This window comes from Microtus oregoni, unplaced genomic scaffold, assembly GCF_018167655.1.
Source record: "Microtus oregoni isolate MIOR12 unplaced genomic scaffold, Mior012 000046F_ref0000063, whole genome shotgun sequence".
Taxonomy (NCBI): Eukaryota; Metazoa; Chordata; class Mammalia; order Rodentia; family Cricetidae; genus Microtus; species Microtus oregoni.
Window position 1 is genome coordinate 10,714,856 of NW_024543220.1, and position 22,703 is coordinate 10,737,558.

General features: G+C 53.8%; 6 protein-coding genes across 7 annotated transcripts in view; all 6 read right to left on the reverse strand.

Moving 5' to 3' along the window:
* The window catches only part of LOC121435313 (H-2 class I histocompatibility antigen, Q10 alpha chain-like), a 731,224-nt gene that overhangs the window by 320,068 nt on the left and 388,453 nt on the right, over positions 1 to 22,703 (reverse strand). The window lies entirely within an intron of this gene.
* LOC121435272 (H-2 class I histocompatibility antigen, Q10 alpha chain-like) overlaps positions 1 to 22,703 on the reverse strand; it is a 708,503-nt gene that overhangs the window by 297,023 nt on the left and 388,777 nt on the right. The window lies entirely within an intron of this gene.
* LOC121435270 (H-2 class I histocompatibility antigen, Q10 alpha chain-like) overlaps positions 1 to 22,703 on the reverse strand; it is an 808,095-nt gene that overhangs the window by 271,365 nt on the left and 514,027 nt on the right. The gene's annotated exons all lie outside the window — the stretch shown is intronic.
* The window catches only part of LOC121435275 (H-2 class I histocompatibility antigen, Q10 alpha chain-like), a 703,994-nt gene that overhangs the window by 271,365 nt on the left and 409,926 nt on the right, over positions 1 to 22,703 (reverse strand). The gene's annotated exons all lie outside the window — the stretch shown is intronic.
* On the reverse strand, positions 147 to 14,263 carry Vars1 (valyl-tRNA synthetase 1). The gene is made up of 29 exons (XM_041634398.1): positions 13,392 to 14,263; positions 11,294 to 11,428; positions 11,060 to 11,198; positions 10,701 to 10,822; positions 10,536 to 10,620; positions 10,251 to 10,351; positions 9,990 to 10,117; positions 5,877 to 6,041; positions 5,624 to 5,705; positions 5,206 to 5,325; positions 5,012 to 5,120; positions 4,828 to 4,922; positions 4,579 to 4,669; positions 4,293 to 4,417; positions 4,113 to 4,216; positions 3,856 to 4,014; positions 3,679 to 3,769; positions 3,455 to 3,560; positions 3,294 to 3,364; positions 3,092 to 3,217; positions 2,720 to 2,824; positions 2,568 to 2,636; positions 2,418 to 2,496; positions 2,163 to 2,290; positions 1,724 to 1,879; positions 1,361 to 1,567; positions 1,179 to 1,290; positions 750 to 1,075; positions 147 to 288 (listed from the first exon to the last, which is right to left on the reverse strand). Exons 1-29 carry the CDS (start codon positions 13,776 to 13,778, stop codon positions 220 to 222), a joined length of 3,792 nt encoding a protein of 1,263 aa, XP_041490332.1. The 5' UTR covers positions 13,779 to 14,263; the 3' UTR covers positions 147 to 219.
* Lsm2 (LSM2 homolog, U6 small nuclear RNA and mRNA degradation associated) lies at positions 15,253 to 19,543 on the reverse strand. Of its 2 annotated transcripts, none has more exons than XM_041634584.1 (5): positions 19,301 to 19,543; positions 18,762 to 18,829; positions 15,959 to 15,989; positions 15,812 to 15,871; positions 15,253 to 15,718 (listed from the first exon to the last, which is right to left on the reverse strand). In XM_041634584.1, exons 1-5 carry the CDS (start codon positions 19,301 to 19,303, stop codon positions 15,593 to 15,595), a joined length of 288 nt encoding a protein of 95 aa, XP_041490518.1. In that variant the 5' UTR covers positions 19,304 to 19,543; the 3' UTR covers positions 15,253 to 15,592. The 2 variants fall into 2 exon arrangements, with proteins under 2 accessions (XP_041490518.1, XP_041490519.1); XM_041634585.1 differs by lacking the exon at positions 19,301 to 19,543 and adding an exon at positions 19,046 to 19,245.

Here is a 22,703-nt window from a genome sequence, read left to right on the forward strand (position 1 = left end):
GCATGACTCAGGCCTGGCACTGTGCCAGGCACAGACCCAGCCAGCCGCATCCTCTGCCCACCAGGACCCAGGCCTGGCTGCTAACCGGCAGCCTTACTGCCGCACACCCGCGCCCCTCCCGCCCTCACCACACACGACAAGAACAATTTTTGACAAAATATTTTATTGCTGCCATCCCTGTTGGTGGACCATGGGGGCTTTGAGAGTTGGAGTTGGGGGTCACAGCATCTTCTGGAACAGAGCAATGGCCTCATCCACCTTCCTGAGTTCTGCCTCTGTCTGTTGCAACTGGGGGTGCAAAAGGGGTGTGTGGTGAGGACCCATGCCCAAGGAGACCCAAACACCACAGACTACAGAGGAAGGGGCCCAGGCTGGTGAGAGAGGTGAGGCCTACAGGTCAGGGTGGTATGGTTGGCAGGCACCCCACACTTCCATCGTCCCTGCCTCTACACTCTTCTTCCTGAGCGGCCAGCACCCAGTGAAGGGCGTCAGCTTACACGCCCTGCCTGGCTGCACCCTACCCTCTTCACTGTGAGGAGAAAAGGGGCTGAGGGTCAGCACTCAGCTGGAGCCAGTGCCGGGTCTTTGGAGACCCCGCACCAGGAGCCTGTCAGCATGGCAGCTAAGCAGGGGCTGATGCTACACCTAAGACTCCTGACTGCCAAGCAGGGTTCCAGAGTCTAGGCATCTGGGCTGGCTGAGAAACGGTGTGACAGAGGAAGCTGATGCAGGGTGCCCCCACCACACACCTTCGCCTCGTCTGCCTCCTGGACCTCAAGGGGCACCTTGGCTGAGTAGCCAGAGGCAGCACGGCGCTCCTGCAGCCGCTGAGCCTGGCGCTGGGCCTCACTTCGCTTGGCCTGCAGCTTGCCTAGCTCCCGGGCTGGGTCCACTAGGCCCTGCAGCTGCAGGTGGATGGAGCAGCGGTCTGATGCCACAGCCACAGCACAGCCCTGTGGTGCAGGAGCCCCCAGGGCCAGGACAGCAACCACACCCGCACTGGCCAGCACCTGCACATAGCCTGACACCGCCGATGCCAAGGCGCCTGTGGCCTCGTCAGCTACTTCCAAGAAACCTGTCAAAGAGGGAAGGAAGTGAAGCCTGCTACAGCCCGACCCTGGGCTCCCGAGGGGCTGAAGAGGACAGTGGGACAAGGGGACACAGGGCCTAAGGCTCACAGTCAGGCCTGGTCCGGGTCAGGTTGTAGTCGGCACGCAGGGAGCGCACAGCTCGGGTGATGCTCAGCGCCAGCTCAAGAGCAGCTTCGGCCTCAGGGTCCTTCCAGGAGCACTGCAGGCAGAGTGGGGTAAGAAGGCGGCTCGGCTGGGCTGCAGCACACCCTCCAGGCCACACCGCCTACCTCTGAGGGCTCTGGGTAGGGGGTGATACACAGGCTAGCGGGAGCTGCTGGTGTCCGCCGGGGCAGCCTCTGGAACAGCTCCTCCGTGACGAAGGGCATGAAGGGTGAGAGCAGCCGCAGGCCAACGTCCAGGCAGGTATAGAGGGTCTGCCGGGCACATTCCGCTGCTGTCTCATCCACTCCATTCAGTACGGGTTTTAGGCATTCCTAGAGACGGGGAGGCAGTGTTCAGGGTCAGGGCTACCTGGAGCCTTCACTGTGCCTCTGAGGACTGGAAGGCAACAGGTGGACTCAGTGTACAAGCCAACACGCGGCAAATTAATGCCAGAGCCACAGGACCAGAGCCCTGGCCCCACTGCTCACCAAGTAGACGTCACAGAGCTCATAGAGCCAAAAGCTGTACTGGGCGGTGGTGATGGCCGGAAAATCGTAGGCCTGGAAACCTTCATTGCTGAGCCTCACGGCCTCAGTGAGTCGGCTGCGGATCCAGCGGTCCACCAAACTCTCATGCCCTTCAGGCTTGGGGGAAGAGGAACGTCAGTCAGGAGGCTACCACATGCCCAGATCCCTCCCACAGCAGAGTCTGCATTCCTGACTTGTCCAATGTCTGGGGAGAAAGGATAGGCCTAGCCCCTCGGTGAGAGCCCCAGCACCTGTCAATCATCAGCCTCTGTCTGTCCCCTGCCTACAAGGAGGATGGATCCTCAGGGTTTTGGTACAGCGGGGACTAAGCTTGACACTTGAGGACCAGGGATGCAGCCTGTGTGGGTGCTATCAGCAATCCCAGCCAGAAGACCCTCACCTTGGAGGTCTGCAAGGGCACGAAACTCTTCCCCAGGCCACGCAGGGCAAACTTTGTGGCATTCCAGAGTTTGTTGCAGAAGTGGCGGTACCCCAGGATCCTATTTACATCCAGGTTGATATCTCGACCTAGGGGAGGGGCCAGTGTAACTCCACCCTGTCCTTCTCAGAGAGGTCCTCTGCAGGCCCAAGGTGAAGGAGACCATGGGTCTCGGGGAAGGAAACACAGGCAACTGAGGCAGGATGGGGACCATACCTTGGGATGTGTAGGCACAGAGTCCAAAGCGCAGGGCATCTGTACCACACTCGGGAATCCCTGCTGGGAAGTCGGCCTTCTACAGGGTGCAAACAGATGGTCAGTCCCGCTCACCTGCTGCAGCTCCACCCCCAGGGCACACCCCCATACCTGTCCTTCTTTGGCTTTCTCCACCTCAGTGGGGTCCAGGTTGCTGTTCAATAGTTGGTCATGGAGGCCCTAAGAGAGGAGATGGGCGCCGTTAGGTTTTTCTCTAGCCTTAGCTGCATAGCCGTTCCCTGCTGACCCAGTGAGTGCCCCACCTGCAAAGAAACTCCATGGATGACATCCAGGGGGTCGATGACATTGCCAAGAGACTTGCTCATCTTCCTACCGTGAGCATCACGCACGATTGCGTGGAGATAGACCTGGGGACACACAGTGCAGAGAAAATGAGGCCATGATCCTTCCAGTCTTGGCCCTCACCAGGGTCTGCCCATCCAGAATCAGAGGTCCCTAGTGGCCCTGCCCACTCAGTGCTTTAGTATCTGAGAAGTGCCCCTCCCCCAGGGAGAGGAACCCTCCCAGCTGTGGGCCAGACTGAGCAATGCTAGTCCTAGCAGCAACCACACAGGAAGGCAGGTGAGGAGGCACAGGCGGGGGTGGGGGCTGGGGTGTCTTAGCGATCTCCACACCTCTCTGAAGGGCAGTCTGCCTGTGAGTTTCAGGCCGAGCATGACCATCCGGGCCACCCAGAAGAAGAGGATGTCATGGCCCGTCTCCAGCAGGGTCCCAGGGTAGAACACATTAAGGTCTTCTGACTGGGGAGATGAGGTGCGGAGGTGAGCCAAGCATTCCCTTACAAGGTCCCTCCCCCTCTTCACTCTAGGAACACACCTGATTGGGCCAACCAAGGATGGAAAAGGGAAAGAGACCAGAAGAGAACCAGGTGTCCAATACATCCTCATCTACAAAAGGTCAAAGGTCAGAGGTTAGAGGGATTGGAAAATAGGGTCAGGATCCCAACTGTGCTCCCATCTTCCGTGTCCACTCCCTGCCTTGCTGAAGGCTGATCTTGTCAACGGACACGCCAAACTCGCGTGCTGCCTTCTCTCTGGCCTCTGCTTCCGTGCGTCCGCTCACCCAGTACCGTCCGTCAGGGTCCTAATACAGAGGGTGATTGATCATAAAAAGATCTGCTGTTTCGCCCAGACCCCTCTGCCAACCAAGGGCACAACCAACCCACAGCTACTCCAACATCTAAGCTACACCCTTTCCTCACCTCACCAGGGGGTACAGCTGGGTCGTGGACGGTGATAAAGTAGGCAGGGATTCGGTGGCCCCACCACAGCTGCCGAGAGATGCACCAGTCTCTACAAACAGCAAGCAGTGAGTCGGGGTGCTCAGCATGTGCCCCTCAGATGGCAGTCCTTCCCACCCACCCAGGGGCCACACACACCGAATGTTGTCCATCCAAGAATGCCAAGTCCGCTGATGGGCCTCAGGCAGGATACGGAGGTCGCCCCGGGTCACAGCCGCACTGGCGGCCTGAGCCATCTCCCCACAGCGCACGTACCACTGTGGCCTTAGTAGAGGTTCTACCACATCCTTGGAGCGGCTGGAGGAGGGAGCGGGTTGTGGGGAGAAGGCAGGTGCTAAGTGCGCAGAGAGCCCCATTATTTCCCATCTGCACCAGTCCCCCGTTCCCAGTCTCACTTGCAAAGCGGCACCACCATGGGGTTGTCCTTGATGCCACGGAACAGTCCCCGCTCCTTCAGTGCAGCCAGCACTGCCTTCCTAGCCTCAAACCTGGGCAGGCCCTAAACAGGAACGGCCTCATCACAGCAATGCCCTTCCACCTCCTCCCCCAGCCCTCCACAGTCCAGACATCCTCACCAAGAAAGGCGCTGGCACATTGACAAGCGCCCCCTTTGAGTCCATGATGCTGATGGCCTCCAGCCCATGCCGCTGCCCGACCTCATAGTCGTTCTGGTCGTGGGCAGGGGTGATCTTCACGGCACCTGTTACACAGGAGTGCCAGTGTCCCACTGCATGCTGGGGTTGCCTCCCGAACCACCCCGTACCCACTCCCTAATACACTTTCCTGCATCCAGTCCCAGTCCTGCCTATGGGAGTGAAGATAACTTTTCATCTCTTCTCAACAGGCTAAGCCCCCACTCACCTGTGCCAAACTCCATGTCCACAAAGTCATCAAAGACAACAGGGAGGCTCCGGGACAAGAACGGATGAATGACACTCTTTCCCTTTAGATGCTGAACATGGAGGAAGACATCAGAAATGAAAGACGCAAGGCTGGGCACGGGACCCTCACCCAGGCAGAGCTCCCTATCCTGGGCTAGCACCCATCCCAGCTGCCGACAGCTCCAATTTCAGGACTGGGAAAGGCGCCCACGCGCTCGTCCCTGCCTACCTGGTACCTGGAGTCTTTGGGGTGCACAGCCACAGCCACATCTCCCAGCATTGTCTCAATCCGAGTTGTTGCCACCACCACTTCCTCGTCACTGTCTGGGGTGACAGGAGGAGCTGGGTCTCAACCCCTCCTCTGGTTCCTGCCCTCCTCCCCCAGCCCACATCCTGGTGTCCTTAGCTCCCACCTGAGCCTTGGACCTTGTAGGCAAAGGACACGAGGACCCCAAACTCCACCTTCTCCTTGTAGCCAGGCACAGAGAGCAGGGTGCGACCCGTCAGCTCCTTCTTATCCACCTGCGAGACAGATATTTAGAGAAGTGGCCCCGGGCCTGGGCTGGGGAGGACTAGAAAGGGAGACAGGCTGTGGGCAGAGGTGTACCTCAATGTCAGAAATGGCAGAATTGAGGGTGCAGGACCAGTTGACCAGGCGGGTGCTACGGTAGATGACACCTTCTTCATGGAGCCTAACGAAAGCCTCTGTCACCGCTACTGACAGTTTCTAAGGTAAAAAAGAAAGGAAGTCAGATTTGGTATTTGGAGCCAAGGTGGTGGAGTCCGCTAGAGCCCTACACCCCGCACAGACCCCTGGGCAGAGCACCAGGGCAGGCGAGAAGCCTAGCGATGGGACAAAAGGAAGCTTCCAGCTGGAGTCTGGGCAGAAACTGTGAGGGCCGTGATGAGGGCCAGGAGCTGGTGTTTAGAGCTGAGTCCTTGTTTGTGTCCTAACCTCCTGGCAGAAGGTAGCCCACCCAAGAAACACCCCTGCCCTGCCCTCCCCCGAGGTTCTGCCTGCATACAGGGTCCATGGTGAAACAGGCTCGATCCCAGTCCAAGGAGCTGCCAAGTTTCTTCAACTGGTGGTAAATCCTGTCACCCTTCCTGGAAGTGGACAAGGATAAGCCTTAGGCCATCTGGTGGCCGATGGGGCAGTGAGGGAGTCACTTGTCCCTCTGAAATTGACCTGGGCCCTCCAGCCGCCCCAGTGGGAGGATCTGAGCTGCACTCAGGGTCCACAGAGAGGGGGCTGTCACACCCACGGGCTGCACTCACTCCTCCTTCCACTTCCAGACCTCCTGGAGAAAGGCCTCACGGCCCAGCTGGTGCCGGTTCACACCCCGCTCTCTCCACAGTTTCTTTTCCACCACCACCTGGGTGGCAATGCCTGCATGGTCACAGCCCGGGTTCCACAGGGTGGTCTCCCCACGCATACGGTGCCTGTGGGAGGCATGAGGGCCAGATGGTGAGCCAGGCTAGTACAGCATCACACCAAAGGTCTCAGGTTTCTGCCAAAGGGGTCCATGGATGCTGAAGAAAGAGGATGAACTGAGACCCCTCATTCTAAAGCAGCCAGGCAGGGAGAGGATTCAGAAGACCAGCAGAACAATCTAGAAAAAGAACAAAGAGAAGGCTTTTGCCCAGTCAGGCAGCTAAGCATGAGACATTCCCATCAATCAAGTGAGTTTCCACATAGGAACAAGGCCACAGACAGACAAAAGTGAACCTCGTCCCCGCAGACCCAGGTAGACTGCTCACGGTCTTCCTCCTAGCCCCATGTTTGTAAGAGTCCACACACATTAGATGCCTGAGAGAGAACCAGATTGACAGGCAGTGACGCTCAGTGGTGCGGCTGGGCGATGCGAACCTCCCCTGGGTACCTGACCCACAGAAATACCGCCTGGCGGTGGTGCACACCTGTAATCCCAGAGCTCTTGAGGCAGAGGCAGGTGGATTCCTATGAGTTCCAGGCCAGTGAGAACTATAAAGTGAGGCCCTGTTTAAAACAAACAAACAAGGAGGCCAGAGAGATGGCTCAGTGGTTAAGAGCACTGCCTGCTCTTCCAAAGGTCTGGAGTTCAATTCCCAGCAACCACATGGTGGCTCACAACCATCTGTAATGAGGTCTGTCTGCATATTTTATTATGTATACATAATAAAATAAATATTTAAAAAAATCTTAGAAAAACCCCACAACATTGGTGACCACACTAGTATAGCATTTCCTGACTAAAAACCAGAGAAGTCAAACAAACAAAAACTATTAAGTTTTTACTTGGGAAGTAAAGAAGACATAGCACAGATTAAGCATGCAGCTTTGGTAGGTGTGGCCTTTGTAAGGTGGAAAAGCTTCGGCCAGGGCTTGGTGGCACACACCACCAATCTTAGCACTAAGAAGTCTCAAGAGAGGGATGAAGAGTTCAAAGCTGGCTTGGGCTACCCAGGACTGTATATACAGGAATACCTGTCTCAATGTTCCCACCCACAAAACAAGCTAGAGATACAGAAAGCATAGAAAAGCTAAATCAATAAAAAAAGACCCAGGGAGCTACTGGAAAGGGAACTGAAGAGTACTTACATATGACACCATGGTTTTAGGCTTTATGTGCATGTACATGTTCATGTATACTGAGTCCCCGTGCACATGTGGGTAGATGTGTATGCATGTGAAGGCCGGAGGATGACCTCAGGTGTCAGCCTGTCTTTCACCTTGGTCTCCAAGTTTTCAGCAATTCTCACAGTGCTTCTGGATCATGGACGCACATAGTGGCGCTCAGCTTTACAGAAGACCCGAGCCACAGCTCCCAGGCTCCCGCCACGCTCCATGGCGTACAATGGAATGAACACGTTCATGTCTACTCATCACGCTGCATTCAGATTTTCCCTGGGAAGGGGCTGCAGCAACCCCATCCTCCTACAGGTAACCAAGAAGTCGTCCTGGTGTGTGCCACGGAAAGTGTTCACTTTCTCTCTGGTTTTCTGAGACAGCCCTGGATGTCCTGGGACTCACTTTTTAGACCAGGCTAACCTTGAATTCATAGAGGTCCACTTGCCTATGCCTCTGGACTGCTGGGATTAAAGGCGTACCTTCCTCCTTACGTGAATGGATTTTATAGACATTAAGGTTTTTTTAAAGGGCGATGGTGGCAGAGCTTTATTCCTGGCACTCAGGAGGCAGAAGAAGGCAAAGCTCAAGGCCAGCCTGGTCTACAGAGCAAGTCCTAAGACAGCCAGGGCCACACAGGGAAACCCTGTTAAAGGGAAGAAAGAGGCATGGGAGGGCATTGGACCTTCTCCAAAGCAATATACCTCACCCTCTCTGAGGAGTGGATGGTGGTGTGACAGGTAAATGGAGGGAACTTGGACTGGTATGTGTAATGAAAAGGCAGAGATAGAGGCTAAGATAGATCTCTGAGTTTGACATAAGCCTGGTCTATATACACCAAGCTTCAGAACAGACCTCACCTCAAAAAAAAAAAAGCCTTTATAGATATTATTACCATTAAAAAATGGATCTGGGTATGATGGTTCATGCATGTAATCCTTATACTTGTGAGCTGGGGGCAGGGGGATGAGTTCAAGGCCATCCTTGGCTACCTAACTCATTGAATCTGATGCCGTCCTGGGCTGCATAAAAGCCTAAAGCATAAAATGAAAGAAGGGAAAAAAAAAAGGGCTGGAGAAAAGCTTCAGTGGACAGAACTGGCTGCTCATCTAGAGGACTCAGGCTCTCTCCCCAGCCCAGCCCAGCCCAACAGGGCAGCTTGCGACTGTCACTCCAGTCCCGGGATCAACACCATTCTCTGGCCTCACTGGGCACTGCGCAAAGTGGTGCACAGCCATATGCAGGAACTCACCGTCCACATACAATGGAAAAGAAAAACAAACCAAGAGTGATGCACTGCATGCATGGTAGTTCTAGCGCTCAGGACAGTAGGAAGGATCACTAACCCAGGAGCTGCAGGCTAGCCCAGCCAACAGAGCGACCTCAACTCAAGAAAGCGCAGGCTGGACACAGAGAATGTGGGTTCAAATCCCAGCACCCAGATGGCAGCTCTCAACTCTAACTCCAGGTCCAGGGTATTCATTGCCCTCTTCTGGCCCCTGCAGGCACCAAACACGTAGGTGCTGCACAGACATGTCAGGGAAATAACCACATATTTTATACAAATTTACAGATCTAAATTAAAAAGAAAAATAATGACGTCAGTCTGCATATAAGAAAGACTGACCTTGAACTGCCCTGATCCTGTCGGCCTTGCCTCACACCTGGCTGCCTGTTTTTTGTTTTTTTTTTTTAATTTAGCAATTTTTACTTTATGCGTGAGTGTTCTGCCACGTGTAGCAGGTGTGTGCCTGCAGAGGCATCAGCTCTGGAAATGTGAGTTAGGGACGGTCGTTATAGGTTCCAATCCTATATGGAACTCCACAAAAGCAGCCAGAGGTCTGAACTGCGGAGCCTCTCCAACTCTGAATAACAATTTTTGCTGGTTAGAGTTAAATCTTTTCTGTTTAAAAAAATAAAAAAGCAAGGAAGAAAGAGGGTCTGGGGCGAGGCTCGGTGGTTCAGAGGACCAGAGCTCAGTTCCCAGCACAGCGGGTGGCTCACAAACACCCAACAGCAGCTCCAGGGATCTGACATCCTGGGCCTCCGTCAGCATCCACAGTCTCCTGGACAGACCACACAGATGCACACACACAACTAAAATAAGAATTCATGTAGAATAACAACTGCCTCCCCTTCTAGCACTCCAGAGGACAGTGAAGATGAATCTGAGTTTAAGGCCAGCCTGGTCCAGAGTGATTTCCAGGACAGCAGGGCTAGGCCAACTGAGTGAGACCCCGTCTCGGAAAACACCAAAAACAATTGAAAGCAAACCAAAACCTAGTTGCTCAGGACCAGAGGAACCAGTGTGTGCTTGAAGAGCACTAATGTCTACAGCTCCATGTACACACAGTTTACAGCTGGGAGACCTGTCACTAAATGGGGCTCCATTCCAGGAGGGAGGTCTGGGCGGGAAGACCAAGGGATGTGTGCTTCAGCAAAAGTTTGCTCGTGCCTCCTGTAGAATCCACAGGCCTGCCACTGAACACCAGTGGTGCCCTTCTGTGGGAGACTGCATGCTTAGCTATCCGAGCCACAGGCACAGGCCCACCCCCAGCACTCAATGACACTTGTAACAATGCTCTTCTCAGGAGACACAGGGAGGGAGAGAAGGAACCTGTGGATGTCAGGTGCACAGAGGCATCACCTGACTAGCAGAGCCGAGCCGAAAAGCCCCATCTGAGGGGCCAAACAAACCAACATGGCAGTCGGTCTAGTTAGGGGAGAAAAAGGAGCCACACAGGGCAGAGGCCCCAGGGGAGGTGCAGACTGCAAGAGCTCACCATCGAGTCAGGCAGTCCTGGATGGCATTGGTGAGCGCGTGGCCCAGGTGCAGAGAGCCTGTCACGTTGGGGGGTGGGATGCACATCATGAAGACCCCTCGGGGATTTGGTGCTGACACGCTAGGACGCTGGTGGCAGAGAAGGAGGGGCATAAAATAAAGCACATGGCATCTTTATGGGGCCCCTCCTCAGGCAATGGGTCCTAACACCCTGCCCTTCACCCTCCATCCCCTCTGGGCCTGGGTAGCAGTAACCACTTACCCCATACTCTGGCTTGAAGAAGCCCTGACGCTCCCACCAAGGGTACCAGGCAGCCTCCACATACTGAGGGCTGTAGGAGTCAGGCATGGTGCCACTTACATCTGGGAGAAAAGAGAAGAGGGCTTAGTGAAGCTGGAGAGGCTCAAGTTAGGATAGGAGGAACAGGCCATAGGACAGGCATAGTGCAGCTGTTCTGCGAGCCTCACTAAGCAGGGCAAAGGCCAAGAAAAACCAAACAGAACACAGAAAGCAGCAGCCAGGTGGGGCTCCTTCCCTAGCCACTACCTTTCTTTTCCCCGGGTTGGGTAGGGAGGTCATAGGTAATGACCCCAGGGTCCTTTTTCTCCTTCTTCTCTGGTTTTGGTTTCTTCTGTTCAGAAGGAAGAAGATGCAAACATCAGCCCTCAGCAAGGCTTCCACCTCCCTCCAGCCCCATCCTTTGCCTCCTACCTCCCCTGGTGGGGGCTGCTGCTGGGCCTTCTGCTTCTGCTGGAATTTCTCTAGCTTCTCCCGTTTCTTTGCTTCTTTCTTGAGCTGAGCAGCTGTTTTTGGGGGTGCAGTGACTTCAAGACCTGGGGAGACACAGAAATCCAGACTCAAGGCTGCTGGGCTCCTCTATGAGCAGCGCTAGTCTAAGAAGGGCGATTTCTATGGTGCCAGGGCTCAAGCCTCTTATCTCCCACCTTCCCCTTCCACAGGCCCCCCACCCTAAAGGCCCAGGCATTTCTAAGATAAAAAGCAAGTTACATGGAGTGCTTGCTCCAGAGGGGCCTTTTGTCCCTCCCTCTGCCATCTCCTGTCCTCCTCACCTGGCTGTTGAGGGACAGACCTGGCCCCCGAGTACAGGACCACTTCTCCTAGCACAGCCCGGAATTCCGGTTGCCGGACACAAGTGTTAAACCAGCGAGTCACATTACCCCAGATCCGGCGGACAGCGGGGTCCAGAACCTGAGAGGAAAACAACAAAAAACAATTCTCTAAGTCACCCTGCAGTCAAGTCTGGTGGACACGCACCTGTCCCTCCCACAGCCCCAGTGACTCACGTATCGGAAGGGCAGCAGTAAGGCTGTCACGGCAGCTAAGTCTGCCAGAGTGGGCGCATCCCCGGCCAGGTAGGTGTGCAGCCGAAGCCAGTCCTCCAAGGGGCTCAAGGCCTTGCCCAGGGCACCCAGGGCAGCCTAGCAGGACAGGAAAAGGAGAAGACAAGGCTTGCATGCTTCTATCCCAGAGATTCTCAACTTTCCTAATGCTGTTGCGGTGACCCCAACTAGAAAGTGATTTCCGCTGCCACTTTATAACTGCGGTCTCACTACTGCTGTGAACTGTAAACACCTGTCTTCTCCAGTGGTCTTGGCACTGGAAGGGTTGTTTGGGGTTATGGATTGAGAGCCATTCAGTCTCCCTACTCCCATGATCACCAACTCTCAGGCTAATTCCTTTCTCATCCAAACGGTCATCATAAAAATACAATTGTTAGGTGTGGTGCTGCTTGCCTTTAGTACTAGTTCTTGGGAGGCAAAGGCAGGGGGATCTCTCAAGTTTAAAGTCTGTCTACAAAGTTAAGACCCTGTCTCTAACAACAAAGCTCTGTCTGACTGGGAGAGCAGGTCAGAGAGTGTTCAGCATGTAGGAGGCCCTAGGTGTGAGCTCCACCCACAAAAAATACAGATTATAGGACCAGAGAGACGGACGACATGGATGTTGCTCTTATGGAGACCCCAAGTTTGATTCCTGTTACCCATATAGTACTAACACACACACACATACAAGCATTTGTGTGTGCACAAGCGTGTTCAGTGGAACCCATCCAGCACTAAAGTTAAAGGATTATAGGAAGCAGCAGTCACTGTCAGGTCTGGGGCATCCACAAGTATGTCCTACCAAGTAGACACAGCTACCCTGCAGGGAAGGGGCTCTGTATTAACCATCGGGATACCAAGAAGCACGGCAGGGGTATGCTATTCACCCACCATGCGCCGGCAGGAGCGAAGCTCTCCATTAAGGCACACGTCTACCCTGGAAGGGCTCACAGAAACAGTCTGCAGGTACCTGTCTTCTCCCATCTCCTCCTCCTACTGCACTGCTCCCAGATCTCCCCTCAGCAGCCACCATTTCTCCCTCAGTCTTCCCACAGCTCAAAACAACAACGACTGGCATCTCTCAGGCTGTCAACCTTTCACTCCCGGGCTAGAACGGGTCAACCCCACACAGCCTAGTCAGTGTCATTTGGGAAGACGGGACCTCTACTGAGAAGGCGTCCCTGCCAGATTGGCCTGTACGAAGTCTGTGGGGCATTTTCTTAGTTAACGATTATTTGGGGCCTGTAGCAAGCTGCGTGGAATCACAACTGATGGAGATGTATAATCAACTCCTATGGCTAAAGTCTGATATATGCTATGATCACGCAATGATTATCAGCTGCCTGCATATGCGTGAACCTATGGGCAGTGCCCACCTGGCAATCAGGGATTGGCAGCCCATGCCTACTTAAGGGCTGGGAGAGGTTTGCCCGAGGAGGGAGGTCAAGGAAAGAGAGAGAAAGAGAAGGAGATAGATTGCTGTGAATAAAGTCCTGGAATAAACTGCAGTGAGAAGAGCTCCGGTGGTCGTGTCATTCCTTGCGGGAAGAGGGTGGCCGTGACAGGGGCCAGTCCATTGCGGGTGACGCCACCCTGGGAAAGTAGGCTAAACAGTGTCCCTCCACGGCCTCAGCTTCAGCCTCCAGTTCCCGGCCTGTGCAACCTGAGAACTGCACACCGAAATAAGTCCTTTCCTCCCCGAGTTGCTTTCGGTCCTATCGTTTTATGACGGCAACTGAAACCCAAGGGCCCTCGGAAACTTTAAGATGCCCGGTACACGAGTGCGCTTCAAGCCATTCCGCCAGGGTTCCAGAGGCCAGGTTTAAACACACACACTCCCCCAGCAATTCGGCAAACGCTGCAAACACGCTGCCAGGCACCCGGGGGAAGGATTACATCATCCTGCATTCTTAGACAGAAACTAAGGCTAAAGTACTCCAAGAGTTGCCGAAGTCACCACGCCGGCAGCAGACGCGGATTCGATCACTACTTCCGCACCTGACACCCTCTCTGAGGATCCTCTGCAATTCCCCTTTTCTGAGAATCCCTCCTCCCTCCTCACCTGGGGATCCTGCCCCGGACTCCGGAGTCCCAGCGCGGGCAGCGTCGCCCCGCAGGCCGCCGGCACGAGCTCGGTGTCGGCGTAGCTGACCCACTGCTGGACGAGGACGGCCGCCCGGCTGCCCCCGGGACCCCCCAGGCCTGCCGGCCACAGCAGCTGCGCCACAGCCGGGGCGCCCCACACCCACAGCCCGCCGGGCCCCTGCTCCAGGGCGGGCAGGCGAGGCGGCGGCAGCGGAGTCCGGCTGCTCGGGGGAGGCTGCAGGCAGATGCGGGGGTGCGGGCCTCCCCACCCGGGGCCGTCGCCGGCTTCCCCGTAGCGGGCGGCGATGAGGGCTCGGAGGCTGGGGAAGGCGTCGGGGTGAGGGGAGACGTAGAGGATGGACATGGTCGTGCAAGGGGCCGGTGCCGAGGACAGACCGGGCAGGGAGCCCTAAGCACGTGCGGCGAGGCCCGGCTGGGTGGCGGCGAGCGGCGCCCGGAGGAGGGGGCGGGGCCCTGTCGCCCGCCCGGGGCTGGGAGAGGCGGGTAGCGGACTCAAGGAGGCGGTCACTCCGGGCCGGCGGTTCTCCTCAGCCGGCCACGGCCACAGCCCCCAGGGCGGCCAGGGTGGAGGCGGCGGGTGGCGGAGGCAGCTCTCCCGCTGTGGGAGAGCGGGGCCGGGCGAGCGGGACCCACGTGTCCCCCTTTGTGACAGCGCGCGTTTCCGGGCCTGGGTCCTCGCGGGGCGGCCGGGCCCCGCCTGTGCGTGCGCGGTCCCGAGGGCCGGGCCTCCGTGTGCAGCCCGAGCTGAGGGACAGCGCGAGCGGCAAGCGTCACGTGCGTGACGGGGGAACGTGTCCGCGGGGACAAGTCTGTCCTGGTCAGGCTCCTCCGCGGCACCCGGGGTCCTCGGTCAGGCGCGGCCGCGGGCACCCCTGGGTCCTCGGGTCAGGCGCGGCCGCGGGCACCCCGGGTCCTGGGTCAGACTCCGCGGCACCCGGGGTCCTCGGTCAGGCGCCGCCGCGGGCACCCCGGGGTCCTCGGATCGGCGTGCCGGGCTGATCCCAGCCACCGCCTCTTGCAGGACGCCGGAGCCTGCGGTTGTTGTCAGCCGGCGCCGTAGGACGTGAAGTTCAGCACTGCGTCGTGCGCCCTGCACCGCTTGTTTACATCTTCTGCACCCAGAAAGTGTGCGGATCGGCTTTGTTGAAGGAATCCGGCATTGCCACTGGCTGGAGCCGAGCGCTCCACCAGCTCACGGGACCCTGGGATCTAACCAGCCCGAAGTGCTCAGAGTTCTTTCACGTAGAGGGAAGGGCAGGGGAATGGGAAGACGCACTAAAGCAAAAGGCTAGAAATAGAAGTTCGCAGCGCTGTTGGGCGCCCTTGGCTTTTCTTTTTAAGACTTACAGTGTCCTGCCTGCATATTTGCCTGCAAGCCAGAAGAGGGCATCAGATCACACTAGATGGTCGTGAGCAACCACATTTTGTAGTTGCTGGGAATTGAACCAGAACCTCTCGAAGATCAACAACCAGTGCCCTTAATCCCTGAGCCATCTCTCCAGCCCGCGTTTTTATTACATTTTTACTGTGTGCACTTGAGCGCGTGTGGAAAAAAAAAAATCTTTTCTGTTTCCAAAAAGTGGGTCCCAGGAGTCAAATCAAGTCATGGTTGGCGGCTGGCGCCATTTACGGAATGAATCATCATACTGGCCAAGGTATTACAAGCTTTAGGGCGGAAGTACATAACGCTGGTAACTTGGGTTTAATTCCCAGCCGGAGATGGGGGAGGGGGATATGTGGAGAACAGGAGTGGAGACGAAACGGCCTTTCCCACCTCCCTGTCCAAAACAGACCACAAAACCAGAACTCAGTTTCCATCATAAATTTTATTCCCGATGCGGGACAGATTCTTTCAGTCCCCCCCCCCCCCCAAGTGTATCACATGTTGCCCTGAAAAGGCCTAGGAGGCTCTCCCGTCTCGAGGGAAGGGAGAGGGAGGGAGGGACCAGGAACATTTCAGTTCCCAGCTTTACCCTCCCTCGCCAACAGAGGGCAGTTGCTCCCGACTAGTATCCCTTTCATCCATTCAATTAAAAAAAAAATAAATCGTTAACAAAACAAAACACACCTGAAGGACTGGGCAGGGTGTCCTTGTCCTTTGTTGGACAAGTTATGGTCACCAATGGGAAAGGGAGGGAGGGGACAGGGACGAGGGCATCACTGTTTCTGCTGAAGGGCTTCCTTCCTGGCTGCATCCTGCAGCAGCTGTGTGTCCACCTCGTCTGCTGGCAGCTGCACATAGCGGACCACCGAGCCCCTGATGAAGCAGTTCTTGACGGATAACTAGACAAACGTGAGAGCACCCCCATGACCAATGTGCCCCCCAGCCGCCCAGGAACTTGGGCTTCAAAGGCTCCCTGGCCAGCCCCAGCTCACCATGTGCGGGTACTTCTCAGGGTCCGTGACACTGATGTCCGTCAGTTTGATATTGAGATACTAAGGAGTAGGAACAGCATCAGGTGCGGCTCCTCCTCCACACTCCCACTTCCTTCCCCAAGAACAGACTGTGAACCTTTATCTCACCTGGTCCACGGAGTGCAGGGTTCCACAGATGCTGTCGGAGGCAAAGAGGAGAGAACCAAATTACTTTACACTGAAATCAGAATGGAGGGAACGTTCGAGCTACAAGAATATGGGGGAGGAGCCGGGCCATGGTGGTGCAGGCTGGCCCTGTGTTCTAAATCTTCCTGTCTCCACCCCCTACATGTTAGAATTAGATGAAAGCCACCGTGATGAACTGACATGCAATTTTTCCTTACCCTGTCGTCACCCTGTGAACCATATGATCATTTATACGCTGTGCACGAGGAAACAGATTACAGAGCCTGCTGGGGGTGTTATATACAGCTGCCTAGAAAGCCAGGCAGTGTCCTGTTGTCTCGAAAGACCAAATAAGAGCCTGGGGGAGGAAGCTAAGGCCTTGAAGCCAAAGGGAGAACATCTGTGAATTCTGAGGAGGGAAAGATTAAAGCCTCTGAGACTGGCTCATTTCAGACCCGTCTCTCCTTACACCAACGTATCCACAGCTACTACTCAGCGGTCGCAGGCCAGGCCTGTATTTGGCTTAATGTCTGTATTTCCTTAAGACAAGTTCTCACCCTGGCCCAGACTAATCTCAATCTTGTAGCAATCCTTCTGCCTCCACTTCTGAAGGTCTGGAACTATAGACAGGATCCATCATGTATAGTCATCTTTTTTATGGTTTTTTTTTTCCAAGATAGGATTTTATGTGTGTGTAGCTTTGGTGTTCTAGAACTACCTCTTGGGGTTGGCCTTGAACTCAGAGATCCTCCTGCCTCTGCCTTCCGAGTGCTGGGATTAAGGGCAGTGCACCACCACTGCCCAGCTACAGCCATCTTTTAAAAGTAATTAATATCATCCAGGAATTAAGAGCAGTCATGTAAATTACCCAAATTAGAACCAAATTATCAGGAATATCAGCCCAGATTGGCCTGACTCCCAGAAGCAATAGCTAACCACCACCCAACCCGCAAGACTATTTTTGTAGGTAGACCAGGCTGGCCTCAAACTCAAGAGATCCTCCTGCCTCTGCCTTCCAAGTGCTGGGATTAAAGGTGTGAGCCACCCCCGCCCGGCTTTAGCTTTATTACTTATGTGCACGCGTGCACCTGAGGCCAGGAGAGGGCACCAGAGCCCCTGAAGCTAGAGTGGCTCTTTGTGACTCACCTAATGCAGCCACGGGGACTCTAGTTCTCTGACAGCAGTGAGCTCTCCAGCTCCACCAACAGCCGCCTCTACACACTGTCTGCTTCGGCGCAGAGCCCAATGGATACACAAAGGTCACTAAAGTTACTCTATTCTTTCTGCTACACTTATCCTAACGGCACAGAAACAAGCCAGGCTGGCCCTCAGTTCCCCTTCCCTTGGATGAGGAAGGCTATCAACTCCAGTGCTCCCATGCCACCTTATTTTATAATTATCAACTATTTGAACAATCTTAAATCTTCCAGCCTGGTCTAAAAGCTAGCTAGTTCCAGGGCAGCCAGAACTGTTAAGCAGAGAAACCCTGTTTTAAAAAGACAAAACAAATCAAAACAAAACCAAAAAAGTTAGGCAGTGCTTTTAATCCCAGCATTTGGAAGGCAGAGGCAGGCGGATCTCTGGTAGTTCGAGGCCCTGTCTAGAAAAAAGACAAAAACCATAACTCTTCACAACTTCAAATCCCAAGTTTTACTTCTTCACTCCCTGCATTCAGGGAATCCCCACTGGTCTGCTGACCTGAACACTTGTGCGTGCCTTCCAGCTAGACTCATACAAACGAAAGGCCTTAACTACTTTGCACTCAAGTCTGGGTCAGCCCCTTACTTCACCAGTGACCATAACCATCTTACTTGTCCACACCCGCCTTAGAACCAGGGTTCTTAAGCACTGATGTGTGCTCAAAGGTTTCAAGAGTCTACAAGTAAAATGCTTTAAAATGAAACATGAGATACTAGGGTATCTGAAGGCTGGTGAAGAACCTTGATACCACGGTATCTGAGGGCTGGTGAAGACACATGAGATACTAGGGTATCTGAGGGCTGGGGAAAAAGTTCTATTGGTAGGGCGATTGCTGAGCGGAAAGCTCTGGGTTCAATCCCCAGCACCACACGAAAGAAAACATACTTGCATGAACATCTCTGCAGCGATGAAGCGTTTGAAGCAAATGGTACAGGGAGGCGGGGGATGCAGACGCAGTACAGAAGGGACCGCGTAAGTGGTCTGCTTACATTTTAACTACATGGGCACTACGCCAGGCATATTAAACGCAACTGCTTTCCTTACCAATACATCTCATTCTTATACTAATGGGTTTACCATGGAAGAACTCCCTACTGAATTTTTAATTAACCTCTTACATTTTGAGGGGTTAATGCTAGATACTTAAATTGTTTGGCTATTTATACAAGCAAAGCTACAAACATTTTTATATATTTTTCCAAGTACAATAAGCTTATGTATTAGCATTATTATTTATTTAGCGTATTTTAAAGAGCATAGTACAAACTGCCTGCACATATATATTTGTTTAACAAATCCTTTTTTTTTTTTCTCCCAAGAGAGGATTTCTCTGGGTGGCTCTGGCTGTCCTTGAATTCGGTCGGTAGACCAGATCTTGAACTCACAGAGATCCGCCTGCCTCTGCCTCCCGAATTTAAAGACATACGCCAGCATACCCCGGCAGTCTTAAACTCATCTTTACCCTTAAGGCACAAGCTATTTATTTCTTCCGTGCTTGGCCCACCTGCTCGCTCAAAAAGCTCTAGGGGAAGAGTCAGGACCCCAGGCACCCGCCCCCCCCCCAATCGCTGCTGTAGGTACCTACCTTAGGTCATTCTTGAGTTCCACGACCACATCCTTGCCCACGAGGGATTTGAAAAAGGAGTAGAAGAGCTATGGAAAGAGGCAAGGGGAAACTATTACATGAAAGGCACAGGAGGAGGAACTCTGAAATCCTACTCTTTGTGGCCCCACCGACCCTAGTATCTCAGAAGTCCACGACCCACAGTCATCTATCTCCTCACAGACACTCTGCAGTTCACTAGGCCACAGCCAGGGACTACCCTGTACCCCTCGATGCCCGGGCCCACTCCCGTAGGGAATCTGCACGTTTTCTCCACCCGCACCCTCAAAAAAATCCCGATCTCCCGCGGGGAAATGCAAGGCTAGCTTTCCGTGCTCCCGCGGTGCCCGCGGGCTTTCTCGTGGATTTGCTGGAAGTTCTCCCCAAAAAAGCATCTGCGCCGGGTAGCCCCCTCAAACTGGGGTGCGGGCACCAGGGCTGTCGGGGGAAGCCTGGGCTGCCGGCCTGCCCCAGTTCAAACTGCCCGCGGCGGCGCTCCCTTTTGACGTCACGGTACCCACCATGGTACTGGCGCCACGCGCTGCGGCCTGGACCGCGAAGGAAAGGGCCGAGGGCTGCGGGTCAGAGGCCGGGCGGGAGCCCGAGCGCGAGCCCGCGCGTGGGGCGGGACGGGATCACGCAGGCGCCAGGGGGAGCCGCGGGAAACGCCGGCTCGAGAGTGCGCAGCCGGATCCGGGCGCTAAGGCAGCGGAGGAGGGGAGAGCGGAGAGGACCGCCAAACCGAAAGGAGGGCGGGCCTTCCTGTCTCCCACTTCCTCTCGGGCAGCCGCGTCCTACTGCGCATGCGTGGCCCTAGCAGTTGCGCGTTCCAGGTAGTTCGCCTCTCTCCTGGATTATTTTGGTGTTTAGCGTTTTAAACGTGATTAACCCATAATCACCCATAATCACGTTGGGAAGCTTGAGAAAACTATGATTTGCATATTCTTTGATGAGTGGAATTTAAAATGTTACTAAGACCTGGCAGGTGCCCTCCTGGAATCCTGGAGAGAGCTAAGTGAGACGATTCTGCTATAGAGGTCAGCTGGAGCTGCCATAGCAAGACCTGTGTCGAGGGAGTAAAACACACATCAACAGACACTAAATATGCTTTGTGTGGTGTGTGTGTGTGTGTGTGTGTGTCTGGGATTTAAGGGAGAAAAATAAGGGGAACCTGAACACAAATCCTGATTTTTTTTTTTTTTTGATTTTTCGAGACAGGGTTTCTCCGTAGCTTTTGGTTCCTGTCCTGGAACTAGCTCTTGTAGACCAGGCTGGCCTCGAACTCACAGAGATCCGCCTGCCTCTGCCTCCCGAGTGCTGGGATTAAAGGCGTGCGCCACCACCGCCCGGCCTGATTTTTTTTTTTTAAAGATTTATTGTGGCCAGGTGGCGGTGGCGCACGCCTTTAATCCCAGCACTCGGGAGGCAGAGGCAGGCAGATCTCTGTGTGTTCGAGACCAGCCTGGTCTACAAGAGCTAGTTCCAGGACAGGCTCCAAAACCACAGAGAAACCCTGTCTCGAAAAACCAAAAAAAAAAAAAAAAAAAAATTTATTGTGTATACAGTGTTCTGCTTGCACACCAGAAGAGGGCACCAGATCTCATTACAGATGTTTGTGAGCCACCATCTGGTTGCTGGGTATTGAACCCACGTCCTCTGGAAGAGCAGCCAGCCTACAAATCCTGATTCTTTTTTTTTTTTTTTTTGGTTTTTCGAGACAGGGTTTCTCTGTTACTTTGGAGCCTGTCCTGGAACTAGCTCTTGTAGACCAGGCTGGCCTGCCTCTGCCTCCCGAGTGCTGGGATTAAAAGCGTGCACCACCACCGCCTGGCCAAATCCTGATTCTTATCAAAATTCTCAGCAAGCAAGTTCCTGTCAATTTCAGCCTTACGTAGGATTTGGGGGACAGGGTTTTCTGGAGCTTGAAGTTACACATTCTAAGCAAACCACCGACGAGCAACCCCAGCTGTAGTGTCCATATTTTTTTTACTGTAGCTCCATGGTAGAAACGGCATTTTATTTTTAGCTTCTATGTGTATGGGTGCATTTGCCTGCCTGTTGGGTCTGCACTCTGAGAGGGGGTAAGAAGTGGGCTTCAGATGCCCTGGGACTGGAGTTAGAAACTGTTGTGAGCCCCTTTGTGGGTGCTGGGAATAAAATCTGGGTTCTCTGGAAGATCAGCAAATGCTCAATCTCTGAGCCAACTCTTCAGCCCTGAAATATGTTCTAATACCTCCAAATATGTTGGATGTTCTGGGAACAGCATTAACAGGCTCGAAACCTTCCAGTTGTGAAGAGGCTCACAAGAGCTGGCTGATAAAAATGGAGAATTTAATAAAAGATACCACAAAAGCCTCAGCAGGAAACAGATGCAGAGACCGACAGCCAAACAGGCAGAGCTCCAGGAATCCTTCAAAAGAGAGGGAGTGAGGACTGTAGGAGCAGAGGGGACAAACCCACAGCACCAACCGACATGGGCATAGAGGCTCACAGAGACAGCTCACAGCCAGGGAGCCTGCAGGGCACTGACCTAGGCTCTCTGTGTCCAGTTTTTGTTGTTTGTTTGTTTGTTTGTTTTTCAAGACAGGGTTTCTCTGTCGCTTTGGAGCCTGTCCTGGAACTAGCTCTTGTAGACCAGGTCGGCTTTGAACCACCTGCCTCTGCCTTCTGAGTGCTGGGATTAAAGGCGTGTGCCACCACCACCACCTGGCTCACCTTGTCCAACCTTAATATGAGGGGAGGTGCCTAGCCTTTTTTTGTTTTTCTTTTTTTCAGAGACAGGGTTTCTCCGTGTAACAGCCCTGGCTGTCCTGGAACTCACTCTCCCCCCCCCCACCATCCCTGCCCAGCTAGGTGCCTAGTCTTATTGCAGCTTGATATGCCATGTTTGGTTGATATCTGTGGGGGTCTGCCCTTTTCTGAAGGGAAATGGTGGAGAAGTGGATTGGGGGTGGGGGTGATCGCTGCTGGGTAATACATGAGCTGAGGAGTAAAAAGTCAAGTTCCCAGAGAAGGCGCTGCTGGGGAAGGAATAGCTTTGTTGTTTTTCATAGTAATTAAGGTTGTATCTGGTGGGACACGTGTATGGGAATCGTGTTTGGATTCACAGGGATCGTGTTTGGATTCATAAGAATCATGTTTGGATTCATAGGGAATCGTGTTTGGATTCATAGGGATCGTGTTTGGATTCATAGGGATCGTGTTTGGATTCATAGGGAATCGTGTTTGGATTCATAGGGATCGTGTTTGGATTCATAGGAATCGTGTTTGGATTCATAGGGAATCGTGTTTGGATTCATAGGAATCGTGTTTGTTTGGATTCATAGCAATTGTGTTTGGATTCATAGGGAATCGTGTTTGGATTCATAGGGATCGTGTTTGGATTCATAGGGAATCGTGTTTGGATTCATAGGGATCGTGTTTGGATTCATAGGGAATCGTGTTTGGATTCATAGGGAATCGTGTTTGGATTCATAGGGATCATGTTTGGATTCATAGGAATCGTGTTTGGATTCATAGGGAATCGTGTTTGGATTCATAGGGAATGGTGTTTGTTTGGATTCATAGGGAATCGTGTTTGGATTCTTAGGAATCGTGTTTGGATTCTTAGGAATCGTGTTTGGATTCATAGGAATCATGTGTAGATTCATAGGAATTGTGTTTGTTTGGATACATTGGGAAACGCTGTTTTGATGAGTGTTTTGTATTGTCTCCTCTTGAGGCTGGCAGTAGGTACAAAAACTCTGAGCATCTGGCCTGCTGATTACAGGGTAGAATTCTCTACAGTGTGCCAGGATGCCAAAGTAGAAGGTAGCCAGGGGGTCTCGTGTGTGTGTGTGTGTGTGTGTGTGTGTGTGTGTGCGCGCGCGCGCACAGGGAGGCTGGAGCATGCAGGCCTGTGCAAGCCAGAGATGGACAATGGGT

Coding starts and splice junctions, on each gene's coding strand:
- Vars1 (XM_041634398.1), bottom strand. CDS start 13,778: ATGTCCATCCTCTACGTCTCCCCTCACCCCGACGCCTTCCCCAGCCTC. Junction 4,418..4,578: donor GGACATGGAGTTTGGCACAG/GTGAGTGGGGGC, acceptor CCTGTGTAACAG/GTGCCGTGAAGATCACCCCT. Junction 2,291..2,417: donor CTGTGCCTACACATCCCAAG/GTATGGTCCCCA, acceptor CCCCTCCCCTAG/GTCGAGATATCAACCTGGAT.
- Lsm2 (XM_041634585.1), bottom strand. CDS start 19,174: ATGCTTTTTTGGGGAGAACTTCCAGCAAATCCACGAGAAAGCCCGCGG. Junction 18,830..19,045: donor AGGGTGCGGGTGGAGAAAAC/GTGCAGATTCCC, acceptor CTCTTTCCATAG/CTCTTCTACTCCTTTTTCAA. Junction 15,872..15,958: donor CCCTGCACTCCGTGGACCAG/GTGAGATAAAGG, acceptor CCTACTCCTTAG/TATCTCAATATCAAACTGAC.